The sequence below is a fragment of the Salmo salar genome, chromosome ssa01, assembly GCF_905237065.1.
Source record: "Salmo salar chromosome ssa01, Ssal_v3.1, whole genome shotgun sequence".
NCBI classification, from domain to species: Eukaryota; Metazoa; Chordata; class Actinopteri; order Salmoniformes; family Salmonidae; genus Salmo; species Salmo salar.
Window position 1 is genome coordinate 84384508 of NC_059442.1, and position 26650 is coordinate 84411157.

A 26650-nucleotide genomic window follows, 5' to 3' on the forward strand; every position below is an offset into this window, starting at 1 on the left:
TTTCATTAATTGTAATAAAGGTTTTATTAGAACTGTTATGTGTGAGAGTACATCCAAACATGACTTATTTTGTTTCCCAAAGTTTGTATTCATACATAATCATTGAAGTTACATACAAACACATTCATGCACAGTCATACACACCAGTCCACAGGCAGACCTCTTGTGAAACACTATACCCCGGGGCTAGAGGCCCTCAGCAAACCCCAGATAACATTTACCTTAGCACAGACAGAATGCATTCCAAATGGCACCCTGTTCCCTATATAGTGCATAGGGAACACTAAGGGTACTGGTCAAAATAAGTGCACTACATAAGGGATAAGGTGCCTTTTGGGATGAAGACAGACAGACTGACTGACTGACGGATAACCTCACGGAGCCATGTTCCAGTATCTTCATTAAAACACAAACTTTCCTTAAAAACAGAAATGTGGATATGTCCCAAATGGCACCCTATTCCCTACATAGTGCACTACTTTTGACCAGGGTCCATAGGGATCTGGTCAAAAGTAGTGCAATGTATTGGGAATAGGGTGCCTTTTAAGACATTGTAGTCTGGACATGGACAGCCTAGCATCTTAGCTAACTGTAGTACCATTATTATACACAGTACAGTAACAAAACTGTACAATAATGTCTGTAATAAACCATAAATGAAACATTTTCTATAAATAATAAATAACATTACACGTTTGCACAAATATACAGACAAAAACATGAAATGCTCACTTGCAAATGGAATACACCATTACATATGGGCAACATGTGAGTGCATCGGTGAGTGGAGAGAATAATTCCTAATTACAAGGTTGTGTGCCAGTGTTAGCATGTGTTTGGGCACAGTCCCATGGCACCCGTGGACCTACCAGACCATATGGCCGTGTAACTAAAGATGTCCTCTCATGCACGGCACCAGGACACTGGGGACTCTACCAGACCCAGTGTAATTTTCTCTGTGTCCCCAGGCAGGGAGCAACGTCCCTGGATATAGAGGCATCAGAGCCAGGCTCTATGGATCATAACACCATCTCATAACTAGAACTGATCCAGACAGAGCAGGACCACATTCACTGCCAAGTCTAGGCCTCCAGTGTCATCTTGAACGACAGTAAAGGATCTTTGCTCTGTGACTGAAACAAAAGAAAACATGTACAGTATTATATATTCAATGTCCCATCTAGAAATCTACTATAATAGCTTATGCCTATTTCAATAGTAAGTAAGCATTTCACAGTAAAGTCTACCTGTTGTATTCGGCGCATGTGACAAATAAAATTTGATTTGGGCTGAAGTCCTAAATTATGTAATTTTGTCATTCTGTAGTGTAGTTTTACTGCTCTCCACTAGATGGCCCCATTTATCTACATCATCTACATCCACACACATAGGTAGGAAGTCTGCTAGTACTGTCAGAGTAAAAAATAGATACAAATAAATTCACTTACTGTACTGTCAGTCTGTAGTGTCTGCTAAGTGGCCTATAATATATATATATTTATTTCCACACTATGAGGTTGGAATAATACTGTGAAATTGTGAACATTTCCTTTTAGTGTAAAGGTGTCCGCATACTAGGTTTGGTTTGCTCCTCACAGAACTCGGCTAGGCGAAGTTAAAATACCTTTTCTTGAAAAACAAGAAAATTGCAATAATAGTACTATTTGTCCATCTTGACATGCCATAACCAGTATACATTTCCTCAAAATAGTCAGAATAAATCTAAGATGACTCAAGAAATCTGTTATTAATTTTGACGTTTTTGCAGAGATCTTTTACATCTAACTAAGACGTTTGAGTATAATGCAAGTGAAAAAATGTGCAGGAAAACGAGTCGTCTCTCATTGAATGACAACAAACACTTAATTGAAGAATCCCTACTGTTGACCAATCCCGACGAAGGGGTGTAGACTACAAAACTTCAGCTTGCCTTGAGAAAATGTTTTGTGTGCACGAACAGACAAAAAAAACATTGCTGAAGACCAAAACCAACAACAACGTCACAAAATGTTGTCATAATATATGCATGAACGGTTTCGGCTGGGAAGCATGCGGACGCCTTAAGAGCTGTTTGAAATGTCAGCCTGTTTTGGTGGGATGTAGTTTAGGCCTGCCTGGTGGCATCGCTAATAGACCAATAAGAAAGAGAGTTCTAAACCTCTCTGCCAATTAGCTAGTTTTCAGACTTCCTCTCCCCACTCCCAGACAGTCCCAACAAAATTCTTGCTTGAGAAATTTCTCTTGCTAAGAAGCTATTTGTTTTCTTTTTGACCATTTTGATTGAAAACAAATCACAGTAAGGTACTTAATTTTTAACCAGAAATTATTTTATATTAAGATAAAAAAATGCATTTACTGTACAGACCCTCAAAGCTCAGTGTTCTTGATTCCCTCTATTGTTTGAGGCATGTGTAGGCTATCAAAGTAAATTGCTTTGCCTGTCATAGAATTCATAAAGTAATACTGACCTTCAGAGATCAGTGTCCTCGATGCCCTCTGGTTCCTCCAGGGTGTCCAACCGTCTCTTACAGGCCTCTAGTAGCTTCTTCCTAGGTCCAAGGGGGATGTGTATGGAGGTCAGGTCCTGGTCCGAGCAGAGCAGTAGGGCCTCCAGGTCGATTTTCTCCTTCCTGAAGATGGGCATGAACTCCCCCAGGCTCTGGGAGGCCAGGAAGGTCTCCAGTGGTCCGTTCTCAGGCTCCAGCTCCTCGTCCAGGCCCACATCAGCCTCCTCCCAGGGCAGCTCCTGTAGGTGCCTCTCCTGGAGGCTCAGGGCACTGCCGATGCTGTCCATCTCTATTGCATCGTCCAGGCTGGGTTGGCGACGTTGGAGGTGGCCACGGAGATGAACGTTAGGGGCCCGGCCTATGGGTTCACTGCCAGCCACAGAACCCTTGTCCCGGGCTCCGATGCCGAAGAGACCGCCGGATACGTAGTTCCGTCGGAACACCATGGTTCCGAGACCTGGCCGGGTGAACAAAGAGTCGCGGCCTGAGTCGGCGCTGATCTCAGAGTAGGCTGCCTCGTGAAGGCCCGGGTCGCTTATGGCACGGGAGATGTGGGAGATGGTGTCCGCACAGTCGTCGTCATAATCGTCATGGTGATCGTGGTTGTTGCCGTGGTGAGGGAACATGTCCCGGATGTTGAGACGCGAGCGGTCCTTGGAGTTGGCATAGGTGCCCTGTTGAAGGAACATCAATGAATAGAAACCCATTTTAATGGAGCGAACCCAGGTTTCCGCACTAAGCCAGTGGGAAATGTAATGGGTTCTCCATTTAATATTTGGGAGTATAGAGTGTTCATTTTTTTTAAATTGTATTTTCCGTTAGTCAGAACCTCACCAACTGTTTTGGGTGTTGCGTCTCTACCTAGCTACTTATTTTACCTGCTTGAGGAACATGACGTCCTGGCCAAGCTGAAGGCCAGACAGCGAGCGTACACTCTTCCTCCCATCCTCGTAGATCTTGAAGGTGCCGTCCACCTGTTTCTTCTTCTCTAGCTTCTTCTGAATCTTGGTCCTACCCTTGGCTGTGGAGTGAAGAGTGGCCTATAGAGAGAGAGGATTGCTCAGATCGAAACGTGGACTCAGAAGAGGACATTAACACAGATCATTTACAAAATGTAAAGCTAGACATTTGAATAATGCTGACATTTCCTGAGCTTACTCAGGAACGAAAAACAATATCAAATGATTTACTCAAACTGCCGTTGACTATCAAAATAATAGGAAATGCATTAATGAGAAATTGACAGTGAAGTAGCAGGGAAGAAATGCTTTTGACCTGTGAGTATGGCATATTGGAAGTGAGAGTGTTGAACTGAGGAAGTTTGCGGTTGAGCGTGCTGCTGCTGTTATAACTAGTGAAGCTCATGGCATCTGAGTTATCCGATGCTACACTCTCCTTCAGGAACTTCCTCTCCATCCGCTGGTGGTGTTTCTGCTGCATCTTCACACAGTCCTTTATCCTCCTCTCCGCCATGCGGAATGCTCTGTCTTTCAGCTTGCTCACCAGCTTATAGGAAAGGTAGATATATTTATTCACAATTTAAAATTCCACAAATACCACCATAGCAGTTTGCATACAGGCAGTGGTATTGACTACAATTTAAAAAAGTATTTAAATATAATATATTTTTTAACAACCTACTGATTCAAAATGTGCATTTAGTAGTCTCAATAAAGATGGAATAGGACTCTTCCTGCATATGTTCCTTCACAGCTAATTCTCCAGTGTTAAAAATAAACAAAATGAACAATGTTAAATCAACACTGAAAGTGTTGAGTCTGTGGACCCATATAGACCCCGTAAGAGTGTTTAACACTGCTTAGTGTAAAGCCTTATTCAAATACTTCCCAGAGTGCATTGCCTTTCAAGTAAATTGTAAAGTTACCACCCATGACTGTATTTGTTAGTGACAGAGACATGAATGTTGCATTCATCTACCTTTAGCTCTATGGACTTCTAGATCCTAAGCTGATATGTTAATGTAATTTTTTTAAATTTTATAACACAATATCACAAATAAGGACTTATTTTGAGGACCTTGTTTTTTCCTAATACGGGGGAATGAAACTCATACGCATCACTTTCAACAAAAACCACACCCTTCGCTAGCATATTTCCCAGCATTCTCTATTGCAGGTTTATTTTTAGAATTGTTTTTTGAATGTCTATGTTTGTGCATGTACATTGATTGATTGATTGATTGGTTAATTAATTGATCGTATGCTACTCAAATATAAATTACCCCAAAAAAGAATCTAAACTAATCCAATATGTTACGTGGACTTATTTTACCCGTTACTGAAACAGTTGTTCCAGTTTATATGGTTTAGGTAGTCTCATAGCTTAGTCTATAAAACAAAGTGTGGGACAAGAAGGGAATGACATACACCTTAGCCAAATATGTTTAAACTCAGTTTTTCACAATTCCTGACATTTAATCCTAGTACAAATTCCCTATTTTAGGTCAGTTAGGATCACCACTTTATTTTAAGAATGTGAAATAATAATAATAGTAGAGACAATGATTTGTTTCAGCTTTCATCACATTCCCAGTGGGTCAGAAGTATACAAACACTCAATTAGTATTTGGTAGCATTGCCTTTAAGTTGTTTAACTTGGGTCAAATGTTTTGGGTAGCCTTCCACAAGCTTCCCATAATAAGTTGGGTTAATTTTGGCCCATTCCTCCTGACAGAGCTGGTGTAACTGAGTCAGGTTTGAAGGCCTCCTTGCTCGCACACGCTTTTTAGGTTCTGCCCACACATTTTCTATAGGATTGAGGTCAGGGCTTTGTGATGGCTTCTCCAATACCTTGACTTTGCTGTCCTTAAGCCATCTTGCCACAACTCTGGAAGTGTGCTTGGGGTCATTGTCCATTTGGAATACCCATTTGCAACCAAGCTTTGACTTCCTGACTGATGTCTTGAGATGTTGCTTCAATATATCCACATAATTCTCCTCCCTCATGATGCCATCTATTTTGTGAAGTGCACCAGTCCCTCCTGCAGCAAAGCACCCACACAGCATGAGGCTGCCACCCCCATGCTTCAAGGTTGGGATGGTGTTCTTCGGCTTGCAAGCATCCCCCTTTTTCATCCAAACATAACAATGGTCATTATGGCCGAACAGTTCTATTTTTGTTTCATCAGACGAGAGGACATTTCTCCAAAAAGTACAATCTTTGTCCCCATGTGCAGGTGCAAACCGTAGTCTGGCTTTTTTATGGCGGTTTTGGAGCTGTGGCTTCTTCCTTGCTGAACGGCCTTTCAGGTTATGTCGATATTGGACTCGTTTTACTGTGGATATAGATACTTTTGTACCCGTTTCCTCCAGCATCTTCACAAGGTCCTTTGCTGTTGTTCTGGGATTGATTTACACTTTCTGCACCAAAGTAGATGTCCTAACCGACTTGCCAAAACTATAGTTTGTTAACAAGGAATTTGTGAAGTGGTTGAAAAACGAGTTTTAATAACTCCAACCTAAGTGTATGTAAACTTCCAACTTCAACTGTATTATGGCTATATATGGGAAACCAAGATGGCGTAGCAGTGCAGACGTGTTTGTCATTGTCCCGTGTAAATGTAGTTTTTTTTGGTCTGTTTTTAATATTTTTCAAACCCGCCTCACCCAATGTGATATGGATCTGCTATTTATAGACCTTATAGATATAACCTTCATCGGAAGCTAGCCATCAGATGCTAACCAGCTAATTAGCTACTAGCTATTTAGTCATTGTTAGCCCCTGCTAGCGGCCTTTACCTTTAGGTCAGAATACCCGCCAGTCTGCACAGCGCGATGTCAACCCTGAGCATACCGGACTGCTTTTCTCCACTACATCACCGGATTCCTGCCGTAGCTCTGGACCATTACTCAATATCATCACAGCTAGCTAGCTGCTACCGAGTGGCCCAGCCCCAAAGCTAGCCTTGAGCCAGGCCCATCTCCCGGCCTGCTCAGTGGACCCTATGATCACTCGGGTACACAGCTGATGCCTCCCGGACTCATCACTAACACGACTGGAAGCCACTACATCAACGGATTCCTGCCGTAAGCTCTGGACCTTTGCATCGGATCATCGCAGCTAGCTAGCTGCTACCGAGTGGCTAACACCCTTGTCCCAAAGCAAGCACCAGTTAGCCTCGAGCCAAGCGCATCTCTCGGCTTGCAAACGAAATTACTCCAGCTACAATATCCTTTTGCCAATTGGCCTGGACCCTTTGTCTACACGGAGTCCCGCTGATCCATTACGACTGGTTTGCCGACCTAATTCCGTCCGTTGTGCCCTCAACCGGCCTATGCCGGACGTCGGTGAAGACGCTTCTGCTAGCCCCGGCCTGCTATCTTTATGTTCGCCGTGTCTTCCGCTTGCTAGCGTAGTAACGACTACCTAACGGCTTCCCTGTTTCAACTATTGCTTTTCACTGGACCCTATGATCACCTGGCTACAGAGCTGATGCCTGCTGGACTGTTCATTAAATCAGGGTACTCCATTTTGTTTATCTGTCGCCCCTAGCCTCAAACTCAGGCCCTGTGTGTAGTTAACTGACCCTCTCTGCCCATTCATCGCCATTTTACCTGTTGTTGTTGTTGTCTTAGCTGATTAGCTGTTGTTGTCTTACCTGTTGTTGTCTTAGCTAGCTCTTCCAATCAACACCTGTGATTGCTTTATGCCTTGCTTTATGTCTCTCCCAAATGTCACTATGCCTTGTATACTGTTGTTTAGGATAGTTATCATTTTATTTTACTGAGGAGCCCCTAGCCCCACTCAACATGCCTCAGATACCTCTTTTGTCCCACTTCCCACACATGCCATGACCTCACCTAGCATAACTAGTGCCTCCAGAGATGCAACCTCTTTCATCGTCACTCAATGCCTGGGTTTACCTCCACTGTGCCCGCACCCTACCATACCCGTCGGTACATTGTGCCCTGAGTGTATTCTACCATGCCCAGAAATCTGCTCCTTTTATTATCTTTCCCCAACGCACTAGACGACCAGTTTTGATAGCCTTTAGCTGTACCCTCATCCTACTCCTCTGTTCCTCAGGTGATGTAGAGGTTAACCCAGGCCCTGTGTGTCCCCAGGCGCTCTCATTTGTTGACTTCTGTAACTGTAAAAGCCTTGGTTTCATGCATGTTAACATCAGAAGCCTCCTCCCTAAGTTTGTTTTACTCACTGCTTTAGCACACTCCGCCAACCCTGATGTCCTTGCCGTGTCTGAATCCTCCCTTAGGAAGACGACCAAAAATTCTTAGATTTCCATCCCCAAATACATCTTTTTCGGTCAAAATAGAACTGCCAAAGGGGAAGGAGTTGCAATCTACTGCAGAGGATAGCCTGCAAAGTTTTGTCATACTTTCCAGGTCTATGCCCAAACAGTTTGAGCTTCTAATTACATTTTTTTTATCTCTCCAGAAATAAGACTATCAATGTTGCCGCCTGTTATAGACCCCCCTCAGCTCCCAGCTGTGCCCTGGACATCATATGTGAATTGATTGCCCGCTATCTATCTTCAGAGTTCGTTCTGCTAGGTGACCTAAACTGGGATATGCTTAACACCCCAGCCATCCTACAATCTAAGCTTGATGCCCACAATCTCACATAAATTATCAATGAACCTACCAGTTACCACCCCAAAGCCGTAAACATGGGCACCCTCATTTTTTTTTTTTTTTTTTTTTTACATTTGTTCCTAAAGTGGTACAAACACTTGTCACTATAGTGGTACCCTGTAAGGTCATCCTGTTTACCCTCCGTTATAAGTGCATACTTGTACCCCAGTTCATACCTCAGGCCTGAAGTAGGTTTCCCAAAACCCAAAAAGGATTTCAGATTTCCTGCTTCCGTTTCCAGAAAAAGCCCCCCAAAAAATGTGCAACCCTGCCTGTAAATCGCATTATGTTGGTTTGCAAAGTGATGTGTAATTTCTATTGGAATAAGACAGAGTTAGGATGTCCAACAGTTGGAATTTTTTATTGACCTTCAACCTTCATTCAGAATGACTACCAAGGGTAGGGTTATGATGAGACTACCTAAACATTTAAACTGGAGCAAAAAATCGAACCAACATTGGATTAGTTAAAAAATATGTATTATTTATCTTTGTGTTGCATAAGATTAATCAATGTATATGAACAGACAGAGATAATGAACCAAACCGTTTTTTTTTTATTTTTTTAATCTACCTGCAATAGAGCATGCTGGGAAATATGATAATGATGGGTGTGGTTTGATTCAAAGTGATGGTGTATGAGTTTCAGGCCCCTCTATTAGGGTAAAACTAGGACCTCATAATAAGGCCTTATGAAATGCTGTACATATGGTATTATGGCATTCTCTCCACCAGCTTCATGAGGTAGTCACCTGGAATGCATTTCAATTAACAAGTATGCCTTGTTAAAGTTCATTTGTGGAATTCCTTTCCTTCTTAATGTCTTTGAGCCAGTCAGCTGTGTTGTGACAATGTAGGGGTGGTATACAGAAGATAGCCCTATTTGGTAAAAGACCAAGTCCATATCATGGCAAGAACAGCTCAAATAAGCAAAGAGAAATGACATTCCATCATTACTTTAAGACATGAATGTCAGTCAATGGGGAAAATGTCAAGAACTTTGAAAGTTTCTTCAAGTGCAGTCGCAGAAACCATTAGGGACTATGATGAAACTGGCTCTCTTGAGGACCGCCACAGGAAAGGAAGACCCAGAGTTACCTCTGCTGCAGAGAATAAGTTCATTAAAGTTACCAGCCTCAGAAATTACAGCCCAAATAAATGCTTCACAGAGTTCAAGTAACAGACACATCTCAACATCAACTGTTCAGAAGAGACTGCGTGAATCAGGCATTCATGGTCGAATTGCTGCAAAGAAACCACTACTAAAAGGACACCAATAAGAAGAGACTTGCTTGGGCCAAGAAACACGAGCAATGGACATTAGACCGGTGGAAATCTGTCCTTTGATCTGAGTCCAAATTTGAGATTTTTGGTTTTGAGACGCAGAGTAGGTAAACAAATGATCTCCACATGTGTGGTTCCCACCGTGAAGCATGGAGGAGGAGATGTGATGGTGTGGAGGTGCTTTGCTGGTGACACTGTCAATGATTTATTTAGAATTCAAGGCACACTTAACCAGTAGGGCTACCACAGCATTCTGCAGCGATATGTCATCCTATCTGGTTTGCGCTTACTGGGACTATCATTTGTTTTTCAACAGGACAATGACCCAACACACATCCAGGCTGTGTAAGTGCTATTTGACCAAGAAGGAGAGTGATGGAGTGCTGCATCAGATGACCTGGCCTCCACAATCATCCAACCTCAACCCAATTGAGATGGTTTGGGATGAGTTGGACTGCAGAGTGAAGGAAAAGCAGCCAACAAGTGCTCAGCATATGTGGGAACTCTTTCAAGACTGTTGGAAAAGCCTCCCAGGTGAAGCTGGTTGTGAGAATGCCAAGAGTGTGCAAAGCTGTCATCAAGGCAAAGGGTGGCTACTTTGAAGAATCTAAAATGTTAAATATATTTTGATTTGTTTAACACTTTTTTGGGTTACTACATGATTCCATATGTGTTGTTTCATAGTTTTGACATCTTCACTATTATTCTATAATGTAGAAGTAATAATAAATAATATTAAGAAAAACCCTTGAATGCGTAGGTGTCCAAACTTTTGACTGGGACTGTATGTATGTATGTATGTATGTATGTATGTATGTATGTATGTATGTATGTATGTATGTATGTATATATATATTTTAGGATCTCACTTGGCGAAGTCCACAGTACCGAGAATGGATGAATGCAACAACGATGTCTCTGTCACTAACAAATACAGTCATGGGTGGTAATGCTACAATTTACTTGGAAGGCAACGCACTCTGGGAAATATTTGAATAAGGCTTTACACTAAGCAGTGTGTTAATTTAACACTGTTCGTTGTCTATATGGATCCATAGACTCAACACTTTGTGTTATTTAGTTATTTTTGACACTGAAGAATTTGCTGTGTTGTCATTGCTCCTGACACCTCACCTTGGGGTTGAGGGCCGACTGCTTGGCGGCGATGGAGTCCAGGTACCGGACACAGTCCATGTGGCTCTTGGTGGCGGCCATGTCGAGGGGCGTGTGGTAGTCATTATCCAGGCACCACACGTTGGCTCCGAATGACACCAGGAAGGATAGGCAGTTGTGGTGGCCGTTGGCGGCGGCCAGGTGGAGCGGAGTGTTGCCCCAGATATCACACTTGTCCTGGTCACCTCTGGGAGAGGGAGAGAGGGAAAAGGAACAGAGGTATTAAGAGCATATGTTACAGAGTACACAAAAAAACATACTTAGGCCTTTTACTCCTACTGCAGCATCGGCCATCAATAACAGCTGTCGACAGAATAAGGACTCAAATTATTGCATGCCAGTTTATGGAGAACATTTAATTCCACGAGTAGGTGTAACCTAATTCCAGAAAACTGGGCCATAGTGTATGTACTTATGTGTGTGACACAGGGTTTGCACAGAGAATTATATTTCACTTCCTGCTTTGCAGGTCAGGGTCCCTCCCCTTCCTGTGTTCCCCCCGTTGTGGTGTGATCAATAATTGACTGGGTGCAGGTAAAACATTAGTGGTGTTACCATGTATTATTCAACACATGGACCGAGAGTCTTTTTTCTCACAGACACCCAGAGAAGCTGTGACTACACAGAGCCACAAGGTCAACACCTGTGCCATGTCCAGATGCCAAACGTTGTGAAACGTGATTCCTTATTCTACATGCCAGCGAGGCATGTTTGTTTTACATAGCATACAGTGACTTTGGAAAGTAAATCAGATCCCTTGACTTTTTCCGCATTTACAGCCCTACTCTAAAAAAAAGAAATATTTTTTAACTAGGCAAGTCAGTTAATAACAAATTCTTATTTACAATGACGGCCTACCAAAAGGCAAAAGGCCTCCTGCGGGGACAGGGGCTGGGATAATTAATTTTTATTTTTTTAAATATATAAACTCAGCAAAAAAAGAAACGTCACTTTTTCAAGATCCTGTCTTTCAAAGATAATTCGTAAAAATCCAAATAACTTCACAGATCTTCATTGTAAAGTGTCACATGCATGACACTAGAGAGACGAAGCAGGTACGGGGAGTCAAACATTTAATATACAACGGACATGGAATGAGACAGAAACAGAGTGAGCAAACGAGTAATACAGACAAAAAACAATTAATGCAGCAGCAGGGAACAGAGCTGGGGAACTGACAAATATAGGGGAGGAAATAAACAAGTGATGACTGAGTCCAGGTGAGTCCAATATCACTGATGCGCGTGATGGGGGAAGGCAGGTGTGCGTAACAGATGGCAGGAGTGCGTGATGCAGGGCAGCCTGGTGCCCTCAAGCGCCGGGGGGGGAACAGCGGGAGCAGACGTGACACTAAAGGGTTTAAACACGGTTTCCCATGCTTGTTCAATGAACCATAAACAATTAATGAACATGAACCTGTGGAACGGTCGTTAAGACACTAACAGCCTGCTATAGACCACCCTCTGCCCCTAGCTGTGCTCTGGACACCATATGTGAACTGATTGCCCCCCATCTATCTTCAGAGCTCGTGCTGCTAGGTGACCTAAACTGGGACATGCTTAACACCCCAGCCATCCTACAATCTAAGCTTGATGCCCTCAATCTCACATAAATTATCAATGAACCTACCGTTACCACCCCAAAGCCGTAAACACGGGCACCCTCATAGATATCATCCTAACCAACTTGCCCTCCAAATACACCTCTGCTGTTTTCAACCAAGATCTCAGCGATCACTGCCTCATTGCTTGCATCCGTAATGGGTCAGCAGTCAAACGACCTCCACTCATCACTGTCAAACGCTCCCTGAAACATTTCAGTGAGCAAGCCTTTCTAATCGACCTGGCCCGGGTATCCTGGAAGGATTTTGACCTCATCCAGTCAGTAGAGGATGCCTGGTTATTTTTTTTTAAATTCCTTCCTCACCATCTTAAATAAGCATGCCCCATTCAAGAAATGTAGAACCAGGAACAGATATAGCCCTTGGTTCTCTCCAGACCTGACTGCCCTTAACCAACACGAAAACATCCTGTGGAGTTCTGCATTAGCATCGAACAGCCCCCGTGATATGCAACTTTTCAGGGAAGTTAGAAACCAATATACACAGGCAGTTAGAAAAGCCAAGGCTAGCTTTTTTCAAGCAGAAATTTGCTTCCTGCAACACAAACTCAAAAAAGTTCTGGGACACTAAAGTCCATGGAGAATAAAAGCACCTCCTCCCAGCTGCCCACTTCACTGAGGATAGGAAACTGTCACCTCCGATAAATCCACTATAATTGAGAATTTCAAAGAGCATTTTTCTACGGCTGGCCATGCTTTCCACCTGGCAACCCCTACCGCGGTCAATAGCACTGCACCCCCCACAGCTACTCGCCCAAGCCTTCCCCATTTCTCCTTCTCCCAAATCCAGTCAGCTGATGTTCTGAAAGAGCTGCAAAATCTGGACCCCTACAAATCAGCCGGCTAGAAAATCTGGACCCTTTCTTTCTAAAATGATCTGCTGAAATTGTTGCAACCCCTACTACTAGCCTGTTCAACCTCTCTTTCGTGTGGTCTGAGATTCCAAAAGATTGGAAAGCAGCTGCTGTCATCCCCCTCTTCAACGGAGGGGACACTCTTGACCCAAACTGCTACAGACCAATATCTATCCTACCCTGCCTTTCTAAGGTCTTCGAAAGCGAAGTCAACAAACAGATTACCGACCATTTCGAATCCCACCACACCTTCTCCCCTATGCAATCTGGTTTCAGAGCTGGTCATGGGTGCACCTCAGCCATGCTCAAGGTCCTAAACGATATCGTAACCGCCATCGATAAGAAACAATACTGTGCTGCAGTATTCATCGACCTGGCCAAGGCTTTCGACTCTGTCAATCACCACATCCTCAACGGCAGACTCAATAGCCTTGGTTTCTCAAATGATTGCCTCGCCTGGTTCACCAACTACTTCTCTGATAGAGTTCAATGTGTCAAATCAGATGGCCTGTTGTCCGGGCCTCTGGGAGTCTCTATGGGGGTGCCACAGGGTTCAATTCTTGGGCAAAAACCTCTGTCTGTATACATCAATGTTGCTGGTGAGTCTCCTCTACGCAGACGACACCATTCTATATACTTCTGGCCCTTCTTTGGACACTGTTAACAACCCTCCAGACGAGCTTCAATGCCATACAACTCTCCTTCCGTGGCCTCCAACTGCTCTTAAATACAATTAAAACTAAATGCATGCTCTTCAACCGATCGCTGCCTGCACCTGCCCGCCCATCCAGCATCACTACTCTGGACGGTTCTGACTTAGAATATGTGGTCAACTACAAATACCTAGGTGTCTGGTTAGACTGTAAACTCTCCTTCCAGACTCACATCAAACATCTCCAATCCAAAGTTAAATCTAGAATTGGCTTCCTATTTCGCAACAAAGCATCCTTCACTCATGCTGCCAAACATACCCTCGTAAAACTGACCATCCTACCGATCCTCGACTTTGGCGATGTCATTTACAAAATAGCCTCCATTACACTACTCAATAAACTGGATACAGTCTATCACAGTGCCATCCGTTTTGTCACCAAAGCCCCATATACTACCCACCACTGCAACCTGTACGCTCTCGTTGGCTGGCCCTCGCTTCATACTCGTCGCCAAACCCATTGGCTCCAGGTCATCTACAAGACCCTGCTAGGTAAAGTCCCCCCTTATCTCTGCTCACTGGTCACCATAGCAGCACCCACCTGTAGCACGCGCTCCAGCAGGTATATCTGTCTGGTCACCCCCAAAGCCAATTCCTCCTTTGGCCGTCTCTCCTTCCAGTTCTCTGCTGCCAATGACTGGAACGAAATACAAAAATCTCTGAAACTGGAAACACTTATCTCCCTCACTAGCTTTAAGCACCAGCTGTCAGAGCAGCTCACAGATCACTGCACATAGCCCATCTATAATTTCCTACTGTATTTATAAAATTTATTTTGCTCCTTTGCACCCCATTATTTATATTTCTACCTAGAACTTTCTTCCACTACAAATCCACCACTCCAGTGTTTTACTTGCTATATTGTATTTACTTTGCCACCATGGCCTTTTTTGCCTTTACCTCCCTTATCTCACCTCATTTGCTCACACTGTATATAGACTTATTTTTCTACTGTATGTTTTGTTTTACTCCATGTGTAATTCTGTGTTGTTGTATGTGTCGAGCTGCTTTGCTTTATCTTGGCCAGGTCCCAATTGTAAATGAGAACCTGTTCTCAACTTACCTACCTGGTTAAATAAAGGTGAAATAAAAAAAATAAAAAATAAGTGTCTTATGAAAATTTAGGACGCTAAAGAGGCCTGTCTACTGACTGAAAAACATCAAAAGAAAGATGCCCAGGGTCCCTGCTCATCCGCGTGAACGTGCCTGCTTAGGCATGCTTCAAGGAGGCATGAGGACTGCAAATGTGGCCAGGGCAATAAATTGCAATGTCTGTACTGAGAGACAGAGCTACAGGGAGACAGCACGGACAGTTGATCGTCCTCGCAGTGGCAGACCACGTGTAACAACAACTGCACAGGATCGGTACATCCGAACATCACACCTGCAGGACAGGTACAGGATGGCAACAACAACAGCCCAAGTTACACCAGGAACGCACAATGAGTGCTCAGACTGCCCGCAATAGGCTGAGAGGCTGGACTGAGGGCTTGTAGGCCTGTTGTAAGGCAGGTCCTCACCAGACAACACCGACAACAACGTCGTCTATGGGCACAAACCCACCGTCGCTGGACCAGACAGGACTGGCAAAAAGTGCTCTTCAGTGATGAGTCGCAGTTTTGTCTCACCAGGGGTGATGATAGGATTCATCTTTATTGTCGAAGGAATGAGCGTTACACTGAGGCCTGTACTCTGGAGTGGGATCGATTTTGAGGTGGAGGGTCCGTCATGGTCTGGGGTGGTGTGTCACAGCATCATCAGACTGAGCTTGTTGTCATTGCAGGCAATCTCAACGCTGTGCGTTACAGGGAAGACATCCTCCTCCCTCATGTGGTACCCTTCCTGCAGGCTCATCCTGACATGACCTTCCAGCATGACAACGCCACCAGCCATACTGCTCGTTCTGTGCGTGATTTCCTGCAAGACAGGAATGTCAGTGTTCTGCCATGGCCAGTGAAGAGCCCGAATCTCAATCCCATTGAGCACGTCTGGGACCTGTTGGATTGGCGGGTGAGGGCTAGGGCCATTCCCCCCAGGAATGTCCGGGAACTTGCAGGTGCCTTGGTGGAAGAGTGGTGTAACATCTCACAGCAACAACTGGCAAATCTGGTGCAGTCCATGAGGAGGACATGCACTGCAGTACTTAATGCAGCTGGTGGCCACACCAGATACTTTTGATTTTGAACCCCTTTGTTCAGGGGCACATTATTCCATTTATGTTAGTCACATGTCTGTGGAACTTGTTCAGTTTATGTCTCAGTTGTTGAATCTTGTTATGTTCATACAAATATTTACACATGTTAAGTTTGCTGAAAATAAACACAGTTGACAGTGAGAGGACGTTTATTTATTTGCTGAGATATATAGATACAGTTGAAGTCGGAGGTTTACGTACACCTTAGCCAAATACATTTAAAATCAGTTTTTCACAATTCCTGACCTTTAATCCTTAAAAATTCCCTGTCTTAGGTCAGGATCACCACTTTATTTTAAGAATATGAAATGTCAGAGAGAGAATGATTTAGTAGAGAGAGTGATTTGTTCCAGCTTTTATTTCTTTCATCACATTTCCAGTGGGTCAGAAGTTTACAAACACAAACACTTAGTATTTGGTAGCATTGCCTTTAAATTGTTTAACTTGGGTCAAACGTTTCAGGAAGCATTCCACAAGCTTTCCACAATAAGTTGGGTGAATCTTGGCCCATTCCGCCTGACAGAGCTGGTGTAACTAAGTCAAGTTTGTAGGCCTCCTTGCTCGCACATGCTTTTTCAGTTCTGCCCACCAATTTTCTATAGGATTGAGGTCAGGGCTTTGTGATGGCCACTCCAATACCTTGACTTTGTTGTCCTTAAGCCATTTTGCCACAACTTTGGAAGTATGCTTGGGGTCATTCTCCATTTGAAAGACCCATTTGCGACCAAGCTTTAACTTCCGGACATGTCTTGAGATGTTGCTACAATATATCCACATAATTTTCTTTCCTCATTAAGCCATCTATTTTGTGAAGTGCACCAGTCCCTCCTGCAGCAAAGCACCCCCACAACATGATGCTGCCACCCCCATGCTTCACGGTTGGGATGGTGTTATTCGGCTTGCAAGCCTCACCTTTTATCCTCCAGACATAATGATGGTCATTATGGCCAAACAGTTATATTTTTGTTTCATCAGACCAGAGGACATTTGTCCAAAAAATACGATCTTTGTCCCCATGTGCAATTGTAAACTGTAGTCTGGCTTTTTTATGGCGGTTTTGGAGCAGTGGCTTCTTCCTTGCTGAGCGACCTTTCAGGTTATGTCGATATAGGACTCGTTTTACTGTGGATATAGATACTTTGTACCCGTTTCCTCCAGCATCTTCACAGGGTCCTTTGCTGTTGTAATGGGATTGATTTGTACTTTTCGCACCAAAGTACATTCATCTCTAGGACACAAAACGCGTCTCCTTCCTGAGCGGTATGACGGCTGCGTGGTCCCATGGTGTTTATACTTGCATACTATTGTTTGTACAGATGAACGTGGTACCTTCAGGCATTTGGAAATTGCTCCCAAGGATGAACCAGACTTGTGGAGGTCTACAATGTTTTTTCTGAGGTCTTGGCTTATTTCTTTTGATTTTCCCATGATGTCAAGCAAAGAGACACTGAGTTTGGAGGTAGGCCTTGAAATACATCCACAGGTACACCTCCAATTGACTCAAATCATGTCAGTTAGCCTATCAGAAGCTTCTAAAGGCATGACATCATTTTCTGGAATTTTCCAAGCTGTTTAAAGGCACAGTCAACTCAGTGTATGTACACTTCTGACCCACTGGAATTGTGATACAGTGAATAAGTGAAATAATCTGTCTGCAATCAATTGTTGGAAAAATGACTTGTGTCATGCACAAAGTAGATGCCCTAACCGACTTGCCAAAACTATAGTTTGTTAACAAGAAATTTTGGAGAGGTTGAAAAACTACTTTTAATGACTCTAACCTAAGTGTATGTAAACGTCCGACTTCAACTGTAAATATAGGACAAAACACACATCACGACAAGAGAGACAACACTACATAAAGAGAGACCAAAGACAACAATCTAGCAAGGCAGCAACACATAACAGAGCATGGTACTGTAGCAGCACAACATGACAACAACATGGTAGCATCACAAAACATGGTACAAACATTATTGGGCAGACAACAGCACGAAGGGCAAGAAGGTAGAGACAAAAATACATCACGCAAAGCAGCCACAACTGTCAGTAAGAGTGTCCATGATTGAGTCTTTGAATGAAGAGATTGATATAAAACTGTCCAGTTTGAGTGTTTGTTGCAGCTCGTTCCAGTCGCTAGCTGCAGCGAACTGAAAAGAGGAGCGACCCAGGGATGTGTGTGCTTTGGGGACCTTTAACAGAATGTGACTAGCAGAACGGGTGTTGTATGTGGAGGATGAGGGCTGCAGTAGATATCACAGAAAGGGGGGAGTGAGGCCTAAGAGGGTTTTATAAATAAGCATCAACCAGTTGGTCTGGCGACAGATATACAGAGATGACCAGTTTATAGAGGAGTATAGAGTGCAGTGATGTGTCCTATAAGGAGCATTGGTGGCAAATCTGATGGCCGAATGGTAAAGAACATCATGCCGCTCAAGAGCACCATTACTGCCGATCTATAAATTATGTCTCCGTAATCTAGCACGGGTAGGGATGGTCATCTGAATCAGGGTTAGTTTGGCAGCTGGGGTGAAAAAGGAGCGATTACGATAGAGGAAATCAAGTCTAGATTTAACTTTAGCCTGCAGCTTTGATATGTGCTGAGAGAAGGACAGTGTACCATCTAGCCATACTCCCAAGTACTTGTATGAGGTGGCTACCTCAAGCTCCAGGCTGTATCACAACCGGCTGTGATTGGGAGTCCCATAGGGCGGGGCACAATTTTCCCAGTGTCGTCCGGGTTTGGCCGGTGTAGGCCGTCATTGCAAATAAGAATTCGTTCTTAAAATTGACTTGCGTAGTTAAATAAAGTTTAAATAAAATAAATAAAAAAGCTCTAAACCCTCAGAGGTAGTTGAAGAGGGTTAATAAATGATGTTATGATAAACTGTAAGGTCTCCTCTTCAGGAGACCTCTGTGTGTGTTAAAACCTGTTTTTGAGTGTTGTGACCTTCAGACACTATCAGAAGGCGCCTAACGTTCAGACTCCTGACTGGATCCCACCGTGGTTACCTGGTTTTCTGAGAACACAAGACTGCCACAGACTTGATGAAACCAGCCCCCTGTCAGAAGATGCTTACACTCGTTCACATTGTTATGACTCTATACTTGTGATGAAAGGTCAAGTTTCGGTCAATCCCACTTCTGAGCTTTTAATTGCTCATAAGGTGGTTACTGCTGTCAGGGGAGGTTAGATTTATTAAAATGTTGTTGCCAGGGAAACTCACACGAGGAGGACTGGGATAGGCTATATGAGTTACAGGATGTCTTAGACATTTTGCAGAACTTGGGGAACTATCATATACTGTTATACTGTACTCTGTACCATCTTCTGCCTACAATTGTATTACTAAAATTAGTATTTTAATACTTAAACAAAGAGTCTGTTTTCTTTCCATTACTAATGTATGTTTGATAATTATATAGACCTGATCATTTGTTGAAGAAATTGACCAACATAGTAATCAAACCTGTGGGGAGAGGGGCATTCTTCTTACCAAACTACATAACCTTTGTTTTGGAGGTGTTTAGGACAAGGTTATGGGTAGATAAAGCTTGTTGGACACTAAGAAAGCTTTGTTGTAGAGCATTAACACAAAATCCAGGAAGGGGCCAGCTGTGTATAAGACTATCATCTGCATATAAATGGATGAGAGAGCTATGTTGTTGATGTAAATTGAGAAGAGCATGGGGCCTAGGATCGAGCCTTGGGGTACTCCCTTGGTGACAGGCAGTGGCTGAGATAAACTCCAAACTGGCTGTCATGTGCCTTTTACTGAGGACTGGCCACTCTACCATAAAGGCCTGATTGGTGCAGTGCTGCAGAGATGGTTGCCCTTCTGAAAGATTCTCCCATCTCCACAGAGGAACTTAAGAGCTCTGTCAGAGTGACCATCAGGGTTTTAGTCACCTCCCTGACCAAGGCCCTTCTCAAATGCTCAGCTTGGCCCTGCGGACAGCTCTAGGAAGAGTCTTGGTGGTTCTTCTTCCATTTAAGAATGATGGAGGCCACTGTATTCTTGGGGACCTTCAGTGCTGCAGACATTTTCTGGTACCCTTCCCCAGATCTGTGCCTCGACACAATCCTGTCTCGGAGCTCTACAGACAATTCCTTCAACCTCATGGCTCGGTTTTTGCTCTGACATGCACTGTCAACTGTGGGACCTTAAATAGACAGGTGTGTGCCTTTCCAAAACATGTCCAATCAATTGAAGTTACATCAGGTGGATTCCAATCAAGTTGTAGAAACATCTCAAGGATGGTCAATGGAAACTGGATGCACCTGAGCTCAATTTCGAGTCTCATAGCAAAGGGTCTGAATACTTATGTAAATAAGTTATTTCAGTTTTTTTTTAAATACATTTCCGAAGGTTTGTAAAAACCTGTTTCACTTTGTCATTAAAGGGTATTGTGTGTAGATTGCTGAACAAAATGTTTTTTTTAATCCATTTTAGAATAAGGCTGTAACGTAACAAAATGTGGAAAAAGTGAAGGGGTCTGAATACTTTCCGAAGGCACTGTATTTCTATCAGAACGTTGCAAAATGTTCCATCCAGCTCAACGCACCCCCACTGGCTGCTTTCCTCTACCCTAATTTCTACTTCCTACATGTCTGTAAAACCTGATCTTGGATCAGGTCCCCCTCTGTCCATATAATCGGATTCATTATAATTTCAAAGGCCAACCTGTTCCTGAATTAGCACTCTTACTCTGAAAATCTACATACGGGCCCATATCCTGGCATAAGGTAGTCAATACAGCAGGGCTGCCCAACCCTCTTCCTGGAGATCTACTGTCCTGTAGGTTTTCAACCCAACACTAATTTAGCAGTTCTGATTCAGCTAGTTAAGCAGCTAATTAGTAGAATCAGGTGTGTTAAATTAGGGTTGGACTGAAAACACACAGGACAGTAGATATCCAGGAAGAGGGTTGGGCAGTCATGCAATACAGTATCAATTAGTAAAACAACTAATTGTTGTACTAATTGTGAGTATTCTGATACCTCCCACTAACACATTTGATCCTTTATGCATTTATAAATTCGATGTGCATTGTCATGTTTTGACTCTCCACCTACAGATTATGCCTGATGGTCAATTGTGCTTGACTATCAACAAGACAACCAAGGGATCTGACCCAACAGTCAGCCAACCCTACCCTATGGCCCAGTTACAGACCAAAACAATGGTGGTTGTTACATAATTAAAACACAGCCTCGTCACTTTTTTGTTTTATGTATGATCTTTGAGAAAATAGACTACAGCTTCTGATATCCAAATCTGTTTGCTCAATCTCTAATCTCTGTGGAATAGACACGGCTGGAATGCGGTTTTAACCCATCAGCATTCAGGATTAGACCCACCCGTTGTATAACGAAAAATAATAATACACAAATAGAAAAAGCATAATTTGTATGAAATACGTTACACAGTCAGAGCATCTCCACTCAGTGCTTATTAGTCCAAGATTAAACAATATGGATCTGGGAAACCACCCAGACCTACATGTACAGCCCCATTATTTTCCTTTTACCTTCTAGATAAGACCACAAAGAGGCCTGTATAATGCAGAAAAGAAGTAGAACCAGATCAGCATAGTTAAATTACAGCAAACTGCTTTTACCTTCTAGCAGGCCCTCTGACCTCCACCACAGCTCTGGTCCTGTCCATCTTTAGCTCATCCACCTCCAGCCTGGCCCTGTGGTGTAGCATCAGTCCCCTGGGAGTGTTGTTAGAGGACCAGTCTGCCCAATTAGTCCTATCCGTCACCCTGACCTTTCCTCTTCAGCTAATATCTATGCTGTTAATATCTACACTACACCTCTGCCACTGCAGCTTCTCTCAGGCATCAGCCTCTACTGCTCTCTCCACACTTAATTACCACCATGCCTTATAAACCTGTCACTAAGGTCTTGATGTATCCCTCAAGTCTCGACTCTAACATCCCCCTCTCCTCCTCTACTGTCTCTCCTCCGCGTCTCTATTCCTTCAGTCTCGACCCTACCCTCCTCCTCTGCCCTCTCTCCCTACCATCCTCCTCTGCTCTCTCTCTCCCTACCCTCCTCCTCTGCCCTCTCTCCCTATCCTCCTCCTCTGCCCTCTCTCCCTATCCTCCTCCTCCTAATCTCTTCTGCTCTCCTGGGTGCTGTGTCAACCATAGTGGGTTGTCATAGGACAGGGCTCTCTTAAATAGGGAGTAAATACTATACCCTTTCCATCCAAACCTGCTTTGTCCAGCACTTAAACCTTCAACAAAAGGGAGGGCTTTTTGCCTATACTGTACACAAAGGAGCTTCAGTAGCTGAAAGAGTAGCTGACTTATCCAACGATAATATAGCCTTACTCCTAAATCCTGAGTCTCTCTTGTTTCCCATTGAAAGTCAGAAAGCACCATTGATAGACCACTGAGGGTGTACAGTGACATACAGTATACAGTAGGTCCTAATTAGGTGACGTATGCCTCGCGTTTTTTTGTGGGCAACAAAGAGTATAGCTGTTATCTGGCTGTAGTACCCTGCTACTGTGGCTCACAAGTATAGTCCATGGTAGCCTGCTAGCGAACAATATGGTAAAAGGAGTGGGCCCTTTCAAAAGTTGATCTTATTGAAAACAGCATTTTCATATGTAATTCAACTGGATTTATTACATAGGGAGGGAGGCCCTGTGATACAGAACGTGATACATTAATTCAACTCATAATCAAAGCTACCATCAATGAATGTGGGTCCACTCCATCCCTTCACTACTACTACTTATAGCCGCGAGAACTAGGGGCGCTGAGGGTGCTGCAGCACCTCCTGATATATTGAAATGAAATAAATTAAATATATATATAAAAAAAGTGTTAACGGGTGCAATATATCTAACTAACTGATTGGCTTAGTTTAGAAAAATGCATGTTTATCTTTGTGAAGCATAAAATTAATCAATCAATCAATGTACAAACACAGATATTAACAACTTTTTTTAATCAACCTGCAGTAGAGTATGCTGGGAAATATGATAATAATGAGTGTGGTTTTGATGGGACTGTTTTACTTTCCACAGTGTAAAACAATAACTCTGGTTATTAACACCAACAAATGGGGGTTATTTTTAGGGATGCACGATATATCTGTGAAGATATCGGAATCGGACGATATTAGCTAAAAATGCCGACCTCGGCCCAATGTCTAGCGTAACGCCGATGTGCAAAACCGATGTCAAAGTTGACGTGCATACCTATATAACGTAGATAGATACATGACGTAATGACGCCATTTGCGCTAGACGTGCAACACAGCATTCCCAAGCTGGCCCACAATGTCTGCTGTTTGGATCGAGCAGTCAACAAGTTGAGCAGTCATTTGAAAGAGTAAAAAAAAAATATTCAGCGAGACAACTCAATGGCAAAATCCATTAACGCCAAGATAATGATATTCATTGCCCTTGACAATCAACTGTTCTCTGTCGTGGGTGATGTTGGCTTTCGCCGACTAGTCGAGCACAGGTACACACTACCAAGTGAGCTATTTTTCAGATGTTGCCCTACCGGAGTTACACAGTAAAAGCGTCACTGCTATTAGCTTCACAACTGACATTTGGACCAGCGATATCAGCCCCGTGAGCATGCTGAGTCTGACAGCACAGTGGGTTGTCAAGGATTTCGTACTGAGGAAAGTCGTATTTCATGCACATGAATGTGCTGGTTGTCATACCGCTGCTGCCATTTCAATGGCATTTGAGAACACATTTGAAACATGAACACACTAGCTATCTCCATTCGAACAACAGACTCGAGAAATTAGCTCATCAACTGCGTCTGCAGCAGACGTGATACCCTCTGTCATGGCATTGAAACGCCTGCTCAACAAAACTGCCAACACAGGCTGTGAGCAAGTGATTCAGTGGCATTCTCTCTTTACTGTGTCGCCATCATGCCCGATGCTATGTACGAGGACCACTACTTCAATCCAGACAAGAAACAGGGTTTACGTGAAATGTTACATACACAGCTGGACAAGATGGACATGGACACAGTGACAGCGCGCACCGAGGAAGAGAAGCCATGGACAGACAGAGCTGAAACTTCACTGCTTGACACGCATGATGAAATCCTGGTTGAGAATGAAACGACTGAACAAATGAACAACGAAACAGCACAGTAAGTGAAAGAAATAGGTTTTGATTATGTTTACTGGTAATGGGGACATACGTAAATGCCAACAAAATAACTTTTTGGTCAGTGTGGTGTGTGTAATCTTTATTTAACTAGGCATGTCAGTTAAGAACAAATTATTATTTACAATGATGGCCTACCCCGGCCAAACCCGGACAACGTTGGGCCAATTGTGCGCAGCCCTATGGGACTCCCAATCACGGCCGGATATGATACAGCCTGGATTCGAATCAGGGACTATAGTGACACCTCTTGTGCTGAGATGCAGTGCCTTAGACCGCTGCGTCCATGTGTGTGTGTTAACTATTCAACTGTACTAGAATGCTTAAAAGGCCGCTAATATTGTAAATATCGGTATCGGGTTGTTTTGGCAAGGAAAACATTGGTTATCGGTATCGGACAAAAATGTGATATTGGTGCATCACTAGTTATTTTACACCACTAAGTGTTAATGCCACTCTCACAGAGTGAATTTAACTCCTGAATCAACACTAGAAATGTTACACTGAAAAATCAACACTGGCAGAAATAAGGTAGAATACATTCTCAAGTTGAATTGTATGTTCACTCAAGCTAAACTTCTAAGTTGAGTGAACATACAATTACACTTGAGAATGTATGTTGGTTCAGATATGCCGAAATTTTGAGCAAACTCACAATCTTATTGCAGCTGGTTGCCTTACAATTGTAAATTGAAGCAACATATATTTTTTTAATTGTGTGTGTGTGAACGTGCTTGTGTGTGTGATGCATGCATGTATAAGTATTCACGCCACATGGTTGTGAATGGGTATGTGAGAGAATGTTGGGTAGGCCATCCTCCTGCCAGTGACCTTTGCCTTTAATTAGGCTGTTAAAATGGAGGCAAAGCGCTGTCCATCACATCAACAGCACTGTTGGATGGGGTGAGGAGGGTGAAACCAGCATACATAAATCCTGAGCTGGCACTAACAGACATGTTGTTCCTAGACAGTAATCAGGGCTTCAACCAGCTGACTGGAGGTTTTAGTAGTCTTTTGTAGCTCAACTTCAGGATAGTGGTTTCGATTCCCGTGACCACCTATAGGTAAAATGAGCCATATATCAGAGATAAGATATTATATGTACATAATAGTCACGTCTCTAACCTATATATGGCTCTGACTACTGACTTTTCAGATGGAAGGAAGTGAGATATGCACATTGCCATGTGACAGTGACACCTCCACACCTGTTTGTTGATAGTTCAACAGGTAGACCAATTTGCAAAAGGGACAGCTGAGCAAAATGTTAAGTTAGTTTCGATTGAAGCTATTGTCTGTGCTATAGGCTGCTTAGGAAACTTAACGACACTTACCCTCTTCCCACAATAAGCCGGAGCGCGTCAAGGTTGCCGTGGTACGCAGCCCATAAAGTCGGTGTCATTCCATCTTCATCAGGCGCATTCAGCTCCTTCCGAGTGGCCTCTCTGAGTAGGTCCAGGTAGCCATCCCGGGCCGCCCGGTGGTACTTGTCGTTCATGGTGCCTATGGCTCCGGTAGCCTGGCTCACGGTCGCTTATTTGGCATCAAGGCGAAGAGCTTGCCCTCCGAAGGGGCAGGTTTGTCCTAAAGGCGCGGGGTTTCGTTGGGTCTTCGGTTGTTGCTTCCCTCCGGAAGGAGGTAGTGACTACCGGGGACTGTAGAGAGAAAGAATCCGGAGCGGTTGCCAGGGTCACAAACTAGGCAGTTGTCAAACAGGGAGGGGTTGACGCCTCCTAGACCAGTGCAGATCCTCGAGATCCCACAGTAACCATTTGTTTTTGTTTGAACCTACTTAGCGCAATTAATTGTGAATGCATTTATTCATTAAACATATTCAACTCAGTCTGAGTTTGGCCAGTAACCAAAAGGTTGCATGTTCGAATCACTGAGCCGGTGTTGTGCCGAAAAGCTCCCCCCCTTTTTTAATTTTGTGGCTAGAGTCAAATACTTTATATAGAACAAACTTCGTCAGGATAGGCAACCGAAATTAATAATTACTGTATATGTGTTATATTAAAGCAATAAACATTTCAGAACAACTATGGCTGAATTATTATCCATACATTTTCAAAAACACTAGTCGAATAAGACATGGGAGACTTGACGAATTTTGGCAAAGAAATGTATTTATAGACTAATACAAATCAGTAGATTTAGGTACGGGCGACATGGGCATCCTCCCGCCCCGCCCGCAGGTGGGGTTCGCCCAGGGCGCCATACAAGCTAGAACCGCCACATACAGTCGTGGCCAAAAGTTTTGAGAATGACACAAATATTAATTTCCACAAAGTTTGCTGCAAGTAAAACGTTTCTGTACCCATTACTGAGAACGTTGTTGTAGTTAAGGATAAATTGTTCTTCAAGGTATTTTATATTTGTAACAACATATGTTTTGATGTACAGTTGAAGTCGGAAGTTTACATACACTTAGATTTGAGTCATTAAAACTCGTTTTTCAACCACTCCACAAATTTCTTGATAACAAATTATAGTTTTGGCAAGTCGGTTAGGGCATCTACTTTGTGCATGACACAAG

The 26650-nt window shown here is 43.3% G+C and overlaps 1 protein-coding gene across 1 annotated transcript; it reads right to left on the reverse strand.

Moving 5' to 3' along the window:
- On the reverse strand, positions 1-26021 carry LOC106611846 (Usher syndrome type-1G protein homolog). The gene is made up of 6 exons (XM_014212448.2): positions 25449-26021; positions 10537-10762; positions 3783-4013; positions 3386-3547; positions 2469-3181; positions 1-1133 (listed from the first exon to the last, which is right to left on the reverse strand). The coding sequence occupies exons 1-5, from the start codon at positions 25610-25612 to the stop codon at positions 2471-2473; spliced, it is 1494 nt and encodes a 497-aa protein (XP_014067923.1). The 5' UTR covers positions 25613-26021; the 3' UTR covers positions 1-1133; positions 2469-2470.
- Positions 26022-26650: the final 629 nt, after the last annotated feature.